Source organism: Larus michahellis, chromosome 7 (genome assembly GCF_964199755.1).
Source record: "Larus michahellis chromosome 7, bLarMic1.1, whole genome shotgun sequence".
NCBI classification, from domain to species: Eukaryota; Metazoa; Chordata; class Aves; order Charadriiformes; family Laridae; genus Larus; species Larus michahellis.
In genome coordinates, this window is record NC_133902.1 from 23,900,327 (window position 1) to 23,919,804 (window position 19,478).

The window sequence follows — 19,478 nt, forward strand, 5'->3', positions numbered from 1 at the left end:
CACCTCAGAGGAAAGCTATGCTAAAGAATTTCCAAGTTGCCACAAAGTAGAGAGTGCCATCTTGCGGCCAGATCCCTCAGCAATTCTTTTTCTGTTAGAAAATACTTTTGTTTGTTGATCTTGCTATTTGGTCTGTTCATTAAGCAATTTTCATCAGTTACTCTATCAACCAAACATTAACACTTCAGTCCCCTGTCAGGGGAAATGACGAATGACGCTGTACTGTATTGAAAAGACAACAGATTGCCCATCCTTTTCTGGAGTTGTATAACATGCTCTGATTATATTTATGTATCTATTTCTAAATATCAAAGTATAGATCTTGTAGAAGATAAAGGCCTGCCTTGTGTCTAGAATAAGTATTCCAAAGCTGAATAACCATAGCTACTTTCGCTTTTTTCATTGGGACTACAGAAAGTTTGAAAACGGAGATCTCAGGGTTGTGCACTTCTTCATTTGTGTTAAGCTCCCTGACTATCTAACAGTGCTTTCACAGTATTGGTCTTAAATATTGGTTAATAAAACTAATTTAGTCTTTTATTGGTGGTTTGGTTTTGCCCTCTCTGATGGATGTGGTATAATTTTTCTGTGGTTGTGACGGGTGGCTCCTGCAAGGACTTTGTACAGTTCATTTCCAGTACCTTCTGTGGACCTTTTTTCCCCCCTCTGTGGCAACTGCAGCATGTTATCTTCTATTACAGATCTTAAGTTTGATATATTGTGTTGGGAAACATCTTATTGTGGAAGATGGTTGCTCAGTTGACCTTTCTGAACTAGACATCTATTGCACGATTGCTTACAGAGTCTGTGTTAAGCCTTTCTAGTCTGTTTGGAAACTTCTGTTGATGTTTCTGGGTGCTGGCAGAGAGGCATGGGAATGTGACTCCTGAGTAAGACAGAAATGATTTGGGGGAAAAGAGGAATAAGGAGAAGGGGAGAGGCGGTGAGATTGCTGCTGACAAGTTGCAAACTAATTTTTTATGGTATTTTGATTTTATCCCCTTTGATTAGATTATTACATATCTTGTCTTTAATTTTTTTTGTATGCTTATTTTAATACAATGGCAGTAATGTGCAAGAAGTTGATCACATGTCTTTTTCACAATACTTACTGCCAAAATGGTGTGGGGAGCGGCATGATAGTAGCCATTGCACAGTGGTTTTTGACTACCTATCGTATTAGCTTCAGAGGTAAATTCCTCAATACACAATTTCAGTAGATCAAATAAATCAGTACAAGTGCTATCTGCAGGTAATATATATATATTCAGTGTAATGACAGAGATGGTCTCTTTGACCTGCCAGCCTTATGTTCATTTAATTTATTTAGCGAAAAAGCTAAAAAGGAAACGAACTGCTTAGACATGTTTCAACACAAGAGGTCACTCAGTAGCTAATGCTGAGCTGGGAGAATCAAAGGCTAAAGAACTTGTACAGTTAAGTGTAGTCTGTCTCTGTGCATGTGTAAATCCTTTATAATAGTCTGAAAATGCTAAAAAAACTTTGAATGCAGATTCCTGTTTTTATACTGCTGTTGTCATTCCTGGTCAAATAAAAATTACCTGTTGCATCATACCTTTTAAGAAATTTTAAATTCTGAAATTCCACTGTGTTACAACATTCAACAGGTCTATGTGCCTCTGTTTTACTGTAATATCACAAAACATGAATATTCATTAGTTCTTTTTCCTTCAGATGCTAAATATTATTGTAATTAAAATTATTAATTTGGATCAGAAGGTGTTTTTACTGTAATGATACTACTGTATGTCTGTGCTAGAATAATAGGGTTGTGTGTGATTTTTTTTTGTGGAGGCTGTTGTGTTTCTGTTTGAAATGTACTAGGAGAAAAAAATCAACTTCTTAGAATAGCTTTATTTTTCATGGATCTCATAGGTTATATATTGGTTTAAAAAAATGGTATATGCAATTATTCAGAGGAGTTCCTAGAATCTCAAATTCTTGAGGCTGAGCCAATACTTTCTGTTGCAATGGAAGAAGATACACGTCAGGAGTAAGATCGGGTTCCGAGGCTTAAAAGAGCAAGAAGGTAGCAGAGATGAGGTATTACAGAAGGAGATGAAGAAAGGTGGGTCAAAAGAGTAGAAAGGGTAGTGCAATACAGTGTATTTCAAAAAAATATTGAAAATAAGTGACACAACCAGTACATTTTTTTTAAAAAAAGTACATTCTTTAAAATCCTGGGTTTTATGAGAAATGAAAGGAGAACGGAAGAAAGCATAGCCCTGGCTCTATCGAGGAAGACTATAATGAGGCTGCAACTTTGATAGAAGTGTCTGAGGTTAAGCATCTGAGAATGGGTGCCTAATTGGTTCTAGCAGAAACTTATTTTGGAACGTCAGGCATCTTATTGAGCTGTTGAGTGTGTATATGTTTTTAGGATGCACAATACATTGCATATTTTATTTCCACCATTTTTTTTTTAATGGTGTATGTCTTGTGCTTCTGAATGAAATTTCCAGAAATTTTTCTTGCTGCTGTGCCACATCTCATATCTGTGTTAGTTCAGATGAAAATATTACCATTAGGTGTCTGATTTCTTTTCTGTGAAGAACCACAATGCTTTTCCTGCCTTTGGGTTGTTTTTTAATAAGAAAATAGATATCCTTTTATCAGTCATCCTAGGGTTCATTTATCGTGTACTCTCAGTCAGTGGATTTCCAAGATAGGAAACACTCAATTGCTCTTTCTGCTCAGAATGTTTTGTTTGCATTAGCAATAAATAATGAATCACTTTACAGATCAACCCTTGAAGTACTATGGCTATTTTGACGACTTGGATTAGCTAGTGCTCCTTCTTTTTATGAAGGTTTATCCTGCCAAGACATTCTTTGAATACTGATAATGTTGATCCTCTTGCCAGTATGGTTATGTTAGAAAGAGGTATTTTTCTTCTTTCATCACCGTGTTCCTTGAAAGCATATTGAATAATGAGACAGCCAAATGGAAATAATTTACATGAGTATTCAGCAAGTTTATTTAAAGTTAACATTATCTGAAGGCATGCTAAGAACATTCCAGAGTCAGCTACTGCTTAAACCACGTCATACTCTTCAGCCTGAAATGCCATCTTCTAGCCACCTATGAGCTCTGGCTGTATTTTACCCGAGGTGAGAGCTCTTCCCTTCAACAACGGTTTACACTCTTCACTGTTTAACACTGGTAGCCCCCGACTCAGTCTTACAAGCCACTGATGTTCAAGTAATGCCTTTGTGTGTTGAAAGGATGATGATATGGAATACTTTAATTCTGTTCTAGTTGCCTTTATTCCACAAACGCCGAAATGAGAGAGGACACCCAATAACTATACCTGTTTTAACAATTTCAGATATAATAGGGCTGAACAAATTATGGCAACAGGTGGTTTAGATGGTGCCTATCAGCAGGTCACACCATAAACAACTGGTCCGTGTCTTGTGCAAAGCACAGGTGGGCCATAAGTAGACTCAATAAATTTCCCAGTTCCTGTTAAGGAAAAATCTGTGTAAGGGAATTATTTTTTTTTTCCCGGAGTTTTTTTCATGTATAATATTTTGAAGCCTTGGGCACACACAGTTCTGCGTAGAACTATGTCCTGTTTGTTTCTTGAGAGAGACACAGGTCAGAACTTCTGGATGCAAGAGGACCGTTTTAAAGCTATTATAACCGTGGATAGTATTCTTCCCCAGATGCCCGTTGCGGTTGGTGTTGACCTAAGGGATGCCATCTTCTTTTTTTTTTTTTTTTTTTCTTTACAATAAGTCTCATTTCCAAAGTTGGATAATCTCAACCTACAGTCTGTATCCAATAGTCCAAAACCAGTTTGTTTTCTGTTTCTGAGTCCTCTGTAATAAGCGTGGGGGCTTTGAGGCAAAGTAAGTGTGTTGGGGTAGATTTACCATTTTTAATAATGGGATTGTGCTTTGCATTCATCCGTTGTGCTTCCAAACTCTACTGTAGCAGCATGTTGAAAAGAAATCTGCGTTGAGCAGAAACTGCAGCGTGTAAGCGCTTTCTTGAGTTGAAAAGGCTACTCCCTTTAATGTAATGATGATATATTAAGTCCCTCCCTAATCTGTGTGTCTTAAAATATAAAGAGGAAATATGATTAAGAATCTGCAGTGCGCTGCACCCAGCATGCTTTCATGCTGACCTGGAATATAGCTCAGCCTTTACTTCCATTCGTTGTTCAGTGGCTTTGCTGAGAAAGCCAAACAGAGAGTTAATTATGGTGGGTTTTGTGCTGAGGACACCTGTCCACTAGGAAATGCGTTGAGACCCTCAACTCAATTTACATCAGCCAGAGAACAGCTGCCAGATGGTAACTACTTTTGGTCACTACCAACCTGGTTGAATTTGAACTGGTGACCTAGAGGTGAAATGCTTTATATCCTATTACTAATTCCTTGAGGTTTCCAGTTTCTCATCCATCACTTTTTTCAAATGACAGCACAGTATATATCTGAAATCTCAAAACAATTACTGTTTCACATATGCAGTGTGTCTTGCAGCATCTGAGATGTGCCTTTAGCTCTTGCTAGGCTTTCACGCTTACTTTGTACACTTAAAAAAGGTTAGCAGAAAAAGGATGTTTCTAAAGCCGCATGGGAGTTTTCCCTCTTCCTTACCAATGCACTTCATCACAGTTAGGTATGTTATTTTTGTTAACCACTCTTTTCGCAAAAGGCTTTTAAACCTCCCTTTATTTAAATGGAATTCACTGTGATGATGTACATCTTCTGAATGACAGTTTAGGCTTAGAAACTGTGTTTTTTGACAGTAGTTTAACTGTGTGAGAGGTTTTATTATTTTTTTTCCTTTTGCTATGGAAGTGGAGTTTCTCTAAACACCCACAGCTGAACGTGTGTGGTTAAAGCAGCCAAAAAACTTACAACTCTTGATAGTCTTTGTGATTCTTGAAAGGCTCTGAAAACATGTGTTGCCAGATGAAGGTCCTTGGCTCTTTGTAGTATCTGTTAGCTCCCCTCCTAACTTACTTTCCAGCTCCCAAATCCAAGCATTTCTCCACTCTGTGCTGGTGAAGAAAACCTTTTCATTAAGAGGGTGCTCTCATATCACAGAAGGGAAGTCTCAGCAGGAAATATGTCGGAATTTGTAGGATGAACAGTGCTGTGGAACATTACTGTCTTTCAACAAATCCCCTTGATAGGTGTAATGTCCGATGCCCGTGGGATAGACAGGTAATGTCGGCTGCATCTGATGAGGGGAAAAATGGTGCCGTAAGTTTCTCTATTGCATACCTCCACTGGTAGTTGACCCGCCATGTTTTATGAAATGGATGAGATAACTGATTCCTCAGGGGCAAGTATAAAATAGCTGGGGAGAATAATTATGATTATGTAGAGAGTTGCGTTATTTTTCTTTAAGCTAAATTGAAAAACTACTATGACTTCTGTTTTCAAGGGAAGATTATGCAAGAGCTCTCTTTTAGTAAGGTAACTTACCATTGGTTTTAAAACGAGACAGCAGTTCTGGCATGGAGCTGATAAACAACATCAACACTTTTCAAGGCTGGGATTTTACAGAAAATGGTTAAGGCTGTTCTTGATCTTAGCTGATAGGCTTTCTTCCACTGCAGAGAATGTGCCAGCCCTTGCAGCTAGGTGTCTGTGCATCGTAAGCGAAAGAGATCATACACATGGTACAAGGTGATGTCTTTTTTGTTTCCTTTAGGCTAAATTCAAACTTTTGGATATTGCTGCCTGACTTTGTTCCTGTTTTTATACTCTCTTAACAAGTAGGTAGCGATGTTTTCAGTTATGTTGGAGCCTAATAAACTATTTATTTTGAAGTCAGGAAAGCTAAGGAACATACTGGCCCAAAGAGTTAACTATCTGCAGTGAGATCTCGGATTCCAGGGTCACAGGATTTTTGAAGCATTGTAAAACAAAATTAGAGAGACTGAAATACAATTCTCTTTTTACAAAGCTAACTCATGTTACATTACCAACCTACAGTTCGTGTACAGCGTTTGCTCTACTAGACTTTTACACCCTCAAACTTTATTGCAGGATAAATAACACAACGATTATCGCAAGACAAATAAAGAAAATAGATGGTTTCTGGGTCGTAAAAGTCCACTTCATTAAGTTACTGCCATTATGTCGTGATAAGATAAACAGGATGAATCTGTTTAACTTGTAGCATCATAGTTGCACTGAAGTAGCCATAGTCAGCAACAGATCCAGTCCCCAGCTCTAATTAACATTTTTCTTTTGTCTGTGATTGCAAATCATTGTGGCTGCTGGTAGAAGTTCTAAAATACAAAGGATAGTTAGGGACAAGAAGTGGGTGCATTTTTTCCTTGTCCTTCCTTGGTGTCTTAGAGGAGACAAATAGCGAGCAGATCTTATTCTCCTTGGTGCCATATACAAGGGAACCCAGTGGGAAGAGGTTGTATACTCTTTCCTCCACTCTTTTCACATTTTTCAAGGAATCCTTCTGGGCTACGTTTGTGCATCCTGAAATAACGCATCCTGAAATAACAGAGATGCCTGCTCCATGTGTGCATGTATGTTGTCATCCTCCACAAAACTATGCATGTGCGTATGTCCTAGGGCTGGGTGGGGGTGGAGAAATACGTACAGAGACACATACATGCACACGTACTTCTGTATATGTGCAACAGATTTTATATGCGTTATGACATTTTGTAAGATCTAGATCCTGTAATCCCCTTCAATGAAACAAGGAGGGGGGTGGGATATATTTGACTAGCTCTAGCAAAACCTAAGATGGGCCATATGTAATTATATATCTTTGAGTAGGCTGTTTCTGCAGTGTCATCATACTGACTAGAGTCAGATTCTTCCTTGGCTCATCCTGGACACCCGCTTTATATGACCTAGAAAAAAAAATATGGGGGATGTGTGTGGGTGTGTATTTTTAGCTAAAGTAAAGGGTATAATCAAGGTTAAAAAAACAGGGTACGGCAGGAACCTCATGGAAACAGGCACTTTCTAAAATAAATGAAATGGAACAGGCATTGTTTCTTACTGGATTTTTTAATGCCTCTTGATATACCTGGAGAGTCTAGAAAAATAATTTTCTTTAAATGACCAGCTATTCCTATGTTGTTGCTTTATAATGTGCAGTCAGGGCTAAAAATGAGCACACAGTCTATTCTGTGTTTATATAGTATAGAAATTTAGGAGTTGCCTGGTCTCTTTAGTATATAGGCTTTTTTAATTATAGGGGGTATTTTTACCTACAGTGGTAACTAGTTTGTAAAACTTTATCTGTAGTTCTGGGTATTAATATCCAATAAATATATGACTAGTTAAAAAAATACCCCATGAACTTATTAACAGTATCTGCTTTTAGCAAGTTTGCATTTAATAAGTTCTTGTGTTCCACAGCTTTCTTAAAACCACCTTACCGAAGCAATCTTTTCACAGTTCTGAGTATCAGCCATTCAGTAGGTCAAGCAGTGTAATAACCTTGCATTAATCAGCAGCTAAGATTTATATCTGTACCTGTGGCATCACACTAGTATAACCTAAAATAAACAGCATGACGTTTGTATTAGTCATGTAACAAGTGTCTTTCTCGGTTTGGTCACATGCATTTATTTAAAATATATCCACTACAGAAAAAATTGCTTGGCACTTTGTGTTTCCATTTTAAGTAATCAATTTTAAAATAGAAGCAGTACAGGATATGTTTTATAAGAGGAGCTCTAAAGAAGAGGACAAATTCTTTCATCACTCCAAAATGTCTTTGAGGAGATTTACAGCAGGTGTAGAGGAGAGAGGCAGCCCCGGGCTGTCCTTCGCTGCTGCCGAAGCATGGTGGGAACTCTCCCTGCCAGAGCTGTGGACACCCGGCCCATGGCTCTGCTTGCTCATTTCTCCTTCTCCCCTTTTTGTATTCCCTGCTCTCCGTGATGTCAATTGTCCTTTATGTTTTAAGGGGTTTGTGCTCACTGTAGAGTGACTGCGCTGTAATCCCGCATGTGCAAAGGGCTGTCAGGCTGATGTGCAGGAGGTGAGTTAGATTCAGGCAGGACTGAAAATCCCACTTCACAAATGCTGCAGAGTGTACATGGAAATGCAAAATTAAAGATTTGGGGAATAGTTCTAGGCTCAACAGTCTCAAAGCTTTACAATTCCACCTGTCCTCTAGGAAGGGAATATCATTTTACAGGAGCACCGTGTTCTTCCATGGAATTTACCCCTCAAGGCCAGCAAATATCCCACTGGACAGGTGGAATTTTAAGGCTATGTATTGCATTTCTTGAGATGGGTGCATGTGTGTTCTTTGCTCACTTACCATGCTTTCACATAACATCCTGTACCAGAATACTGTGAACTCCTTTTTAATTCATTGGACACCTAGCACCTATTTAAAATATCAATTCTAAACAGCACCGTAACGTAAGATTTAAAGTGCAACTTGCTGCACCTTTTTTCTTCTGTGTTTGAATGTTGCACGTTGAAATACACTCAGTCAGCTAACAGTGATAGAAATAGATATAAAGCGGATCTGAATCTAGCAGGTCTTGGTTGCCTAGGAGCAGAAAGCCAACTAAGAAAAATTTTTTTTGTTGTTGATACACAGCAATAAAAGACAGCAGGTTCAAAGTTAAATTTGTGGCTGTTTAGTATAGGGCTTCTCATTAGTGAGTGACAAAATTTCACCTTGCCCAGTAGCTAATGCTTTCTGTATATGTAAGTGTACTTGACAGGTATCTTCTGATGCAAGTTGCATTTCATACCACCTTACTGTATTTATTAAATCTTGACAATAGTATTGCAAGATATGTAGCTAATAGAGCAGATATCATTTTATCCTTCTAACTATTACAAAGTTTTCCTTAGACAAACAACTGCTTTCCTTATAAATACTTTCTTAGAAGCTGCTTTCCTTTCTAAATAGCAGGCTTGTCATAGACCTGGAGTATCCAGATGAGAGCTATGAATGGACATCTAATAGCCTGATTTCTACCAAAACGGCCAGTCTCTTGAGTATAAGCACCATAAGCATTGCAGTGCCCACCTTCACACATTGACCACTGTGCCAGAAACATGTCGTAAACCCTCACTTTATATGCTCCATAAAAAATACAAAGCCTACCGCTATATATGTAAGAGGAGAAGTAGTATTTTCATTGATTTGTTTTTAACAATTATTTCAGGTGCAGAAGTCCTTATTAGCTGTGTAACATCCATAAATAAAAGCTTTGCTTAATTTTCTGATTGCTATGAGTCTAAATAAGTAATACAATATGAGAAGACACGCCAAAAAGTACCATATCGTGAGTGTTAACACTGAAAGTTGTGAATGTAAGAGGGTCAAAGTACAGAATGTTACATATACAGTATGTGTGCAGTTGCATATGCATGTTCATAGACATGACTTGAGTTCAACAAATATAAATATAATGTCAAAAATTTGACTCTGTGCCATTTGTTTCAGGCAGTTATTTGGCAGAAGACCAGGGTGTCGGATCACAAAATGGCCTGTATGTCAGTTCTGGGAACAGCCGTTATGGGCAGTATGGTACCTTTTCAACACTGCTGTGAAGATCCTGAGGTGAGTTTTAACTTCCTTCTCCCAAATCCACTTAAAGCCTGTCAATCAAGAGAGCTAAATCGATATTCAAAAAGGAGACTTTGAAAAAGAGAATATTATCTTCAGGTTGACATCTGATTAATGCATTTGATTCTATTACTGTCCTCTCTGTAAAATTAATTGGTTTGGTGATTGAAAATCCACTCCAAGAATCATCTAGTCAGGACTCATGTGGCACTGATCAAATGGCAGTAAAAACAGTTGTGATGACAAATGCAGAATTGCTGATTGCTCAGAGCTGTCTAAGTTGGGATTCCTGGCCCACAGGCAGGTTGTGCTCTGATTAATATCTAAGCATTTATATCATTCTCATCCTTGTGGCCTCTTAGCCTTATACTCTAAAGAACATCCCCTCAATTTCAGCGAGGGGCACCTGAGCAGAAAAAGGAACACATGCTTAGAAGGCAAGTTATGCAAAATTTCCACTAAACATATATTTCAAGGAAATACTAGTTAGTATTCAAAAAAACTTAGTCCATTTGGCTTTCTTTGGACCTGTTGAAATTGTCAAATATTTTCAAAAAACTTTTTACTCTGCCTTCATTTTTGTTGGAGACGTTCTTATAAAAGGGAGTCTTGCTTATGCTGATCCTTCAAAGTTGCATTTTCCTGTATCTTGTAATAAATCTTGACCAGTCACATAGGTGACGTGAATTGCCATCTGTAAAGTCACAGTGGCTATTAAACACAACTAACCGTGCTGCATTCGTCATGGTAAGTTGTATTTAGTAGCATTTTTCAGCCTTTATTAAAAGTCTGAATATATACATGTATTAGAGTTTAGCAGCATTATTCAGACTTAAATCTTGACTTTGTCAGAATGCTTATAGTACACATATGCAGGGGAATGAGGGGAAAGAAGCAAAGTTGTTTCTTGTAGTTTACAAACTTTTAGTTTCTTATGTCTTAACAGAACATCCAGAGTTGTTCCTACCTGAATGAGCCTGGATGTGCCCGGCAGCGCAAGTGCAGCGGGCTCCGAAGGGAAGACATGGGGGTATTTAGAAGGGACTAGCTTGAAGGAGGCACTCAGGGTCTCACATTACCTCTCTGCTATATCATGAGGCATCCATATTCCTTGAATAGAAGTTGGGGAACATTCCCTGTCTCTCTCTGTCTCTAAATAGTGTGTAAAATACCACGTGCATCATTTATAGGTGTATAAGTGATCCATGCATATTGCTCACACACAAATCTACGTTCAGAAACCATGGACATTGATAAATTAAGCACACAAACACTATGAAATGACAGAATTAAGGTTGCCTGTGTATCCCTTTCTTTCTCCCTTGTGTGCAGGTATTGGGATAGGTATTTATTGACAAAGCATATGCTTCTTTTTTCCTTCCCATTAGGTGCCTGCCTCATTCAGTACACAGACCAGAGGGCAGCTCTTTAATTCCTTTCCTTTCGTACATGTGTGGCTTCATACTCCTTTGCTGCAAAGTCTATTCTGAAGACAAAATTAATGTTGCTATAAACAACTTTCTGTAAGCTGTACTTTACTAACTGCAGAGGTAAAGCTTCTGTAACAAGTGATCCAGGGGTTTTAAAGACTTTTCTTCAAAACATCTCTATTATGAGGTCTGAATGAAACGAGAACAAATTTCAAGCTGTCTCCAAAGCATGCAAACTCAACTGAGAAAATAAAGAATTGACACAACTGTTTAGATGTACAAAACAGCATCTCTGCTTTTCACATCCCCAGTCTTGTAAAAGACCGAAAACTTTCACACAGGAAATTTTCCTAGTCTCTTCTTTTTGTGGTTAAGTGGCATGGATACACATGCCCTGGGAAAAAGATAAGTACTTAAGAAATACGTTCTACTGTCCACTCAACACAGATATGTTTTAATAGGTCTATAAGGGGTTTTTTAATTAAAGTATTAACTTTGAAAACAGTTGATCTAGTTTAGAAACAAAACATCTTTAATATTTTCCAGTCTCTGTAGCTTTGTCATTAAACTTCGTATACTTTTGTACATGAAAATTCTAATAATTAAGACTAGTTTTAGAAATTGGTGCTAACTTTTAATGAGCATACTGATATTCTACATGGCTTTAAATAGTAACAGCAGTCAGCCATTTCTAAATCTGGCAACTCCTTAAATGAGTTATTTAGAGACTTTCAGTTTTGCTTTAATGCTGTCTGTATATAAAAATGTTGTTTGAAGTGAAAGACTTGTACAAATATTTGGGAATTAGAAAAGGAGCTTGAAGCTTAGAGGAGGAACATTCAGGGAGGATGTGCTAAAGCTGCAAAATAAAATCTAGAAGTGCTGCATGTTGTTTTCTGATAATCATCCAACAGATATTTGACACCTCTTTAACTTGACCAGTGGTGTTTGGTTATGTGCGACGTTGCTGACCAGAACACTCCAGCTTTAGCACAGAATGCTTATTACAAGGTCAAGAGGGAATAAGGGAGCACATGAGCAGATAGCTGGTGTGACGTAGATGAATGGGAAGGATAGGCCAAATCCCAGGGATTTTAAATTCCGTTTCAAATGCATGATAATTTGGATTTTAGTAAATACAAGTGGTTCTGCCAAAAGCAAAGCTAATGAGGTCTGATTTCTGTGTTCTGTGATCCACCCTGCTACCCGAACATTCTCCAGACTTTTCCATATCTCCAAAACCTCCATCCTGATGATGCCCTGGTGTTCCTTCACCTGTTAGTTTGGGCAAGTGGCAGTGGGGTGATGCGTGAGGCAGTATGGGGGCTGGTCGGTGCTTATATGCTGATAGATCCTGTCTTTTGAAAAGTTACAATTGTCTTTTCCTCAGTAAGGTCATTATCTTTAGGCTCTCCTCTCCAAACAGCTGTCAGTTATGACAGAAATTGTGGAAATATAATATCGTTGGGATTTATGCTTCTTCACCAGATTGAATTGAAACCAATCCAACAGTGTCAAAGTTGCGTGTTGGGGAAGAGCGGGGGAGGTGACGGGACGGGCAGCACAAGTCATCGGCCTCATTTTGACCTAAAAAAAAATAAGCTAAAAACTCAGACAACAGAAAAATCTTAAAACTTGGAGTTAATGTTAGGTACTCAAGTCTAAGGCTCCTTGGCAGTGGTGTGTGCCCACAGGTTCTGTGAATCGTGGGTGCTCAGCGCTCTTGAGAGTCAGATGATTTGGATACAGGTGGCGTAGGTAAATTTAGTGCCCTGAATAAATGCCCCATGACAGGCTATTTAAGGTGCCCTGCATGTAGAAAGGAGGGATTGTGTGATTCGGGCTGTTCACGTAGGGGAAATTCACTGCTGCCTTCACCAGGTTGGGCAGCAGTGCATGCCTTTGGCTTGTAGGGGTTAAGTTGGCAACCATACAGTCAGCAAACCTAAAGCTGGCTGGTGGTGTTCTCTGTAGCCCTCAGCTGCAGGCAACAACCAGGTGCAACTGGCAGTCCAAAAGGGAAATTCTCAATAAATTGATTGAGGAAAATAGATACAAACCCATCCTTCTCAATCTCTTTTTTTTTTTCTTTTTTTTTTTATTTTTAGTACTTTTATTTTTTAAAATCATAACTTTCAAGAAGCAGTGTGTGCTGCATTTGAATGACTTGGACTCTTGTACAATTTTGTTTCAATATCTCACCTCTTAAAAAAAACTTTTTAGGGTTCTCTTTTAAGACTTTTGTACTGTATTTCTTTTATCATTGCAGATAAATCTTTCTGGATTTCTCCCAAAAGCTGAGTCAGACGCTTCTTTGACAAGTCTTTCAAGTTCAGAAAGGAGTTTCGTTTTTATAAATAATCGTCCAGTTCATCAGAAGGAAATACTGAAGGTAACATCGTCTAGCTTTTTATGCAAGAAATAGAAACATGACTTATTTGAGGATAGATACACCTATGCAACCTACAGCCTCTTCCCCACATAAAATAACTGGAGTATTACAGGTGAAGATACGAGCATTTACAACAGAAACGCCCTCCACAAGTCTGATGCTCCTGGTGCCTCAGTTCTATTGCATTTGCTGCAGTCATTTACAACCACAGAGCCGGAGGTTATGGTTGTTTAAAAAAAATGTCATTTCAGATACTCTGGTCTCTCCCATAGAATAGTGGATTCTTTCTTTGTATTAGCCTGCAGAAATACACCTGTGCAGTTTTCCGTGAGGAAACTTTATGTGGTTTCTTGTAAGAGAATTCTTCAGAAAATGAAGGTTTGATTTTTGTCCGCTTCTTGATGTGGGCTTATCAAGCAAATAGTTGTACTTTCCCTTTAAATTTGTGTATGCATTGGATAAAAATGAAAGTGATAGTGCAGCAGCATTGGCTACAGCTAGGCATTGTGTAGGCAGAATTTGATACTCTTGGGTTTCTCACACTACTGAACCTTGCAGCGCCTCCCTTGGAGCAGCCTTGCTCTCCTAGTCCTTGCCCTCCCCAGAAAAGAAAATCACATTCATGCCACAGCGTACGTGTAGGTTTTAAAGTGGAAACAATGAAGTAGTTTTCAGTTGGCAAGCAGAGTTTTGTAGATGTAAACCCTGAACTTGTGTTGGTACGTTAAGTGACAAATGAAGCTAATCCATCTCCACGTAGTATTAGATGTGCCGGGTTCTTCCGGGACTTCAAAGCTCAACTTGAATTCCATGTCAGAGACAGCTTTTTAACCAGAGCACGGAGGCCTAGATTCAAGGTGGGATTCACAGTACTATCACGTAAAGTAAAAATACTTTGTCCTTCATTCGGGGCTGTTCTTGAAGTGGTGCAAGCGATAGTCTTCCACTGCCTTTTTTTTTTTTTTTTTCCTGCCAGTTTTTTGTTAGGGTTTTTTTTGGCCAGGTGAGATTAACAATACATCTATAAGAATACATTTTGGTGGGTATGCAAAACAAGCTATAGATGACTTTTGTCTCCACACAACGTATGGGGAAGAAGTGCTGGTAGACCTCTTATTGCTACAGTTCAGTGCCCGCTGAGGACAGACTATGGGAATATTAAGGTTAGAATAACCTGAAAATATTTAAATAAGCTTGAAGTTATTTAAACATTATTTATGAATTAAAAATTAATTAAATTAAAATTTAATCCGCAGTGACTCTTTATTTTTTTATGCTTTCAGGGGTTTTTTTGTCTCGTTAATGTGTTATTTTCTCCAGTAGGTGTGTCTGTTGAAGGATCCCTGGTACTAGAGGGAAATGCAAGGATCTTTATTTGATTCTTCTGGTTAATGAGACCAAAATTCTGAAACAACTGAATAATTCTGTCATCTTTTAGAGGAGTTTTTGGGAGCATTATAGAGAAAATAGTAAGGGAGAGCAGAGTTTGAGAAGAGATGTAAATTTATAGTTGGGTTAATACAAGGAACAAATTAATCCTGTTCTGGGAAGGGTGTAGGTCGGTGGTGCAAGTGCTACTTTCTCAAACAGACTTTAGTTTGGCTGAAAGTGACAGCAGTGTATTTGCATGCTACAAGATTTTCTTTAAATAACAAACAAATAGTAGTATTTGTGTTGATTGAGGAAGTAATTGTGGGAGTTGCAGTCCAACTTGGTCATATTGTACCTTTTCTTCCAAGTGCGATTGATACATTCTTTCAGAACATCAAAGTAGCTACCATTAGCATCTTGGGATTGGTTCCTTTTTTGGTTGTTTTGTTGTTGTTTTTTTAATTTAGCTGTGAAGACACGGAGACCACCAGTACATGCCCTTTTTTTGGTGATTATTCTGGCATACATGTATACCCACAAGGACCTTTTTAGCATTCCTTCAAAAAAAAAAAAAACCCAAACCAACAAACCAGTTACGCTTTTATAATGTCAATTTTTGTTTCTTTGCCTTTGTGTCTATTTTATTGCCTTTACTGACATCTCTTTATTAAATCAATCTGTAGTTAATTCGACAGTACTACAGTCTGGTGACGCACAAGGACTGTACTCGTTTATATCCAGTTTTCTTTTTGAATATTACTGTACCTGCCTCTGCTGTGGATGTGAATTTAACACCTGACAAAACTCAAGTTTTACTGCATTATAAGGTAACTAGGGTTTTAATCTGGTTTTGAGTTGTCAACCTTTTACTTATGTAAGCATAATAAGGGCTTCTGGGACTACTGAAATGGTTGAAGGTAAACAGTGCCACTGATTTTTTCTTTTTTTATTTCTTTTTTAGTTACATGATAGCTTGCCTTTATCACAGGACTGTTTTGTTTGAAACGTCTTAAGTAGGCTAAGTGGAGGATTATTCAAAATTCATTTACTAGTTGATTTCAAAGATTATTTTTATGCTGTCAGATATATGTGTGTATCACTGTTTTCAGATGGCATTATAGTGAGAGAAGCTAAATAGAATTATGATGTGTGACCCTATATAAATCTCATTCTTAACTTCATAAATACACTAAGTAATCACTTTTTAAACACCATGTACATAAGGGGGGGGGGGCTGAATTCCATTCAAAGCAATATTTTGCCATTATGTGTATAGATTATCGTTGATATCACTTAAGTTGTAGGATATCCTGTTCATACTATCAAGACCTGAAATTTAGACCATATATACCTGTGTTTTAGAGGGTGTGCAGTGATAAATTTCCATAAACTCACTTTCACTTATTAGCATTTCATATGAAAAATAGTGCCACAGAAATTAAGAAGGCTACATAGGTAAGGTGGTTACTCAAAGTGAGTGTAGGTAGTCACACAAGTACATTAATCCTCTTATTCATTTTGATTTCCGTCATTTGGTGCAAAGCTGTCTTGGAAGCATGCACCATAAAAACACCTCCAGAAACACATTTACATGAAATGGGATGTTATTGGTGCATCTGTCTTGACTGTATGCTTCTAACTCCATATTAGGTGGGAATAGCTTTACCTGATACTGGTTTAAGCAGTCAGTACCCTGTTATAAAGAAAGCAGTTAGTTGGTTTTGTGATATCAGAGTAAACCAGTGAAACAGAATACCTATCACACAATATTTGAGACTAAAAGCGTCCAGTTTAGAGTCTCTTTGAGCATGTCTGAACAACTGAAATGCAATAATCTGTCTAAATTTGTCTGAAAATTATTCTGTATAAGATCACTTTGCTTATTGCTCTATATTCTCAATATGTCAGTTACATTTTGAGGTGTGCTTTTGTGTGTGGCTTTTCTGGTTTTGGTGTTTTGTTTGTTTTTTGGTGTTTTTTTTTTTTCTTTTCCTAGGAATCTGTCTTACTTGCTGTTGAAAACGTGTTGAAATCACTGTATGGGCCACTACCTGCTACAGTCCCTGGTGAAAGTAATAAAACAGATGTTACCTCAGAAGACATGTTTGTTTATAGAACAGAACAAACAGATGTGGTTGTTAATGAAACGGGACCATCTGGAAACGATGATGTACACGCTCATACTTCATTCCTTTCATTCAGCAGTGATGTGCAAAACTGTCAAGCAGGAAAAAACACAGAGATCTGCTTAAATCATCAGACGTTTTGTGGTGATAATGTACATAGTTGCCGGGACAAAAAAGAGGTTTCTAAGAGTGATGCCTTCCCAGACAATTCCTTAAGTTTATTGTGTGAGGAGGAACAGAATGGACAGAATATGACCGATATTCAAAGCAACAGTGTTCCCGTGGACCCCCAGTCGAAAAAAGCCGATGAGCATATTTTGAGTTCTGATAATATTGACGAAACAGAAAAAAATGAGGAAGCTTTAGTCCCTAAAGACTTACCTGAAATCTCTGCTGATAATTGGAGTATGGGAAGTGGATTTAAAAACCATCTAGGAGACAACCTGGAACCTGTTAAGATTTTGATTCCTGAAGTTGGAGGAACAAGTAATAAGCAAAATGAACATAGTGGTGAACAAAGCAATGATCCACAAATCTCAAATCAAAGCATAAAGAAAAGAAATGTGATAAATGATAAATTTGGACATGTGACAGCTTATGACTTAATTAGTAGTAGAATAATAAGGAAACCAAAGTCTGCAATTGGATTTTTCACTCAAGAATGTCGTCCAAAATTGATAACTGATAATCCAAAGACCAGCATGGAGGACATCCTTCTGAAAATTGAAGAGCAGTGGAAGAATTTGAATGAAGAGGAAAAAAAGAAGTAAGTTTTCAGACTGTCTTGCTTCTAAATCTGGTAGTTACTAGTAAGTCAACCTTTAGTGAATGAAAAGAATTATAACTTCCCAGTTATTTATGTAAAAATAGAACGAAAATTATTTTTGGCTTTTCAAGATCAGCATTGATATTGTGAGTTGTCGTCCTTTGCTGTGTGCATACTTGCACTGCTGACCTCAGTTACTCATTTTGCCACTGTGCCATGCAGCAGTTAGGTAGGGACAGTTTCGCTGAGTTGTTATTTAGAGCTAACAGGCAAGAAAATGTACTGTTTTAATTATACAAGCTTCTGTTTTCTAAGGGCTGCCTGTATATTGTCACTCCTGATACACTGTGAATGAAAACCAGCATGGTCACGGACGAGACACCGTATAGTTCCTACAGAGCTTTTTCCAACCAACAGTTCTTTTTTATTGCTACTAAGTGAGAATTCTTTTCAGGATCTTTAGTACTTGAACATTTGGTAAACTCCTTTCCTCTAGATTTCGTATGTATTCCAACCCTGGCTACCTCAGAATTGTATTTATAAAACCCAATGAAATCATGCTAGGAATTTCTTTTTCCCTTAAACAGCTATTCCAGTGCTGGTTCAGAGAATATAGTACAGTTTGAATTTTAACCTGTTTCAATCAATACCAAATCTTTTTTTAGATTACAATCTGAACAGCTAAATTCCATATTCTTCTAAAACAAATTGTCACTGAGTTTTTGAAATCTATCTGCAAGTAAGGGAAATACTTTAGCCAAATCTGGGGCAGGGGAGAATTAGTTAAAATACTAGGTATATGTTGTCCTTTAGGTGGAACTTATATTATGGTAAAAGATAAATTAGAATAACAGATTGTGAGACATTCTAAGACAGTTTATAAAAATACCAAAACACCAAACCTTCCACGTTTTGTTTGTAATTTTATAAAATCTGAAACACTGTAGGGCATCACACAAACAAGGAAAACAGAAGTAGTTCTTCAGTTGTTTTATGTGTAATGATTTGAATGTGTATTGTGATTTGTAGCAGAAAGTTTGGGAAATGAAATTTTGGTTCTGAAGAACAAACTCATTGCAAGTGGTGTGAAAATGTGTTTTCTTCGTGTTGTGGAAGCAAGGAGAGGGCATTAAGAAAGAGCACTGAAAAGGAAATTACACTAGCCAAAACAGTGTAATTTTAACTCTAATGAGAGATTCGATTAAGAAAATGGTAAGAAAGAGAAGCTGTACCTGTTGAATTACTGTTTTTTCCTTGACTTCTTGACTTTGTTTGAAAACATCTGCATTGTTCTGAATACCAGCTGTCTCAGAGTTAAATGAAACCTTTAACTTCCCTAACTTTTTGTCTAACTTCTCAACAAACTTAAAGTTCACTAAGTAAGCAACATGCCATGAACACAAAATCATACGTGTGAGAAGGTGGTTTGTCCATCTCTGCATTAGCAGAAATATTAATGTAATAGTAGAAATCTACTCCAATTATATTCATGCTTTTAATGAAATGAAACAAAAGGTTCTGCCAGCTGTTTCAGAAAATTTTAATTTGCTCTGCTTTAGCTTTTGAGATTTCATGGTTGCTTTCCTGGTACAACTGTTATGTTTAAGAGCGTGCCTACAGATTAGCTTTGTATTGGTTCAGGAAGGAAACCTCTCTGGTAATGAAGTTTTCCTTATATGTAAGAATGAATGAAGTATGGTCCAGTGGATGTTGAAGTGAATGAAGAATTTACCACTAGTTGTATCCATACGTTTCAGCTTTGATGTACTTCTTTTCCGCGTTTAATCTTCTTAATTTGCCTCAGAAAATAACAAATAGGAAGAGATATGCAG

At 37.6% G+C, this 19,478-nt stretch overlaps 1 protein-coding gene across 2 annotated transcripts in view; it reads left to right on the forward strand.

Annotated features, from left to right (window-relative positions):
* PMS1 (PMS1 homolog 1, mismatch repair system component) overlaps positions 1 to 19,478 on the forward strand; it is a 48,774-nt gene that overhangs the window by 13,107 nt on the left and 16,189 nt on the right. For both annotated transcript variants that reach the window (XM_074595533.1, XM_074595532.1), the window contains exons 6-9: positions 9,439 to 9,555; positions 13,261 to 13,383; positions 15,438 to 15,581; positions 16,751 to 17,646. In XM_074595533.1, the coding sequence (XP_074451634.1) occupies positions 9,439 to 9,555; positions 13,261 to 13,383; positions 15,438 to 15,581; positions 16,751 to 17,646 (1,280 nt within the window). The remainder of the gene's footprint in view (positions 1 to 9,438; positions 9,556 to 13,260; positions 13,384 to 15,437; positions 15,582 to 16,750; positions 17,647 to 19,478) is intronic.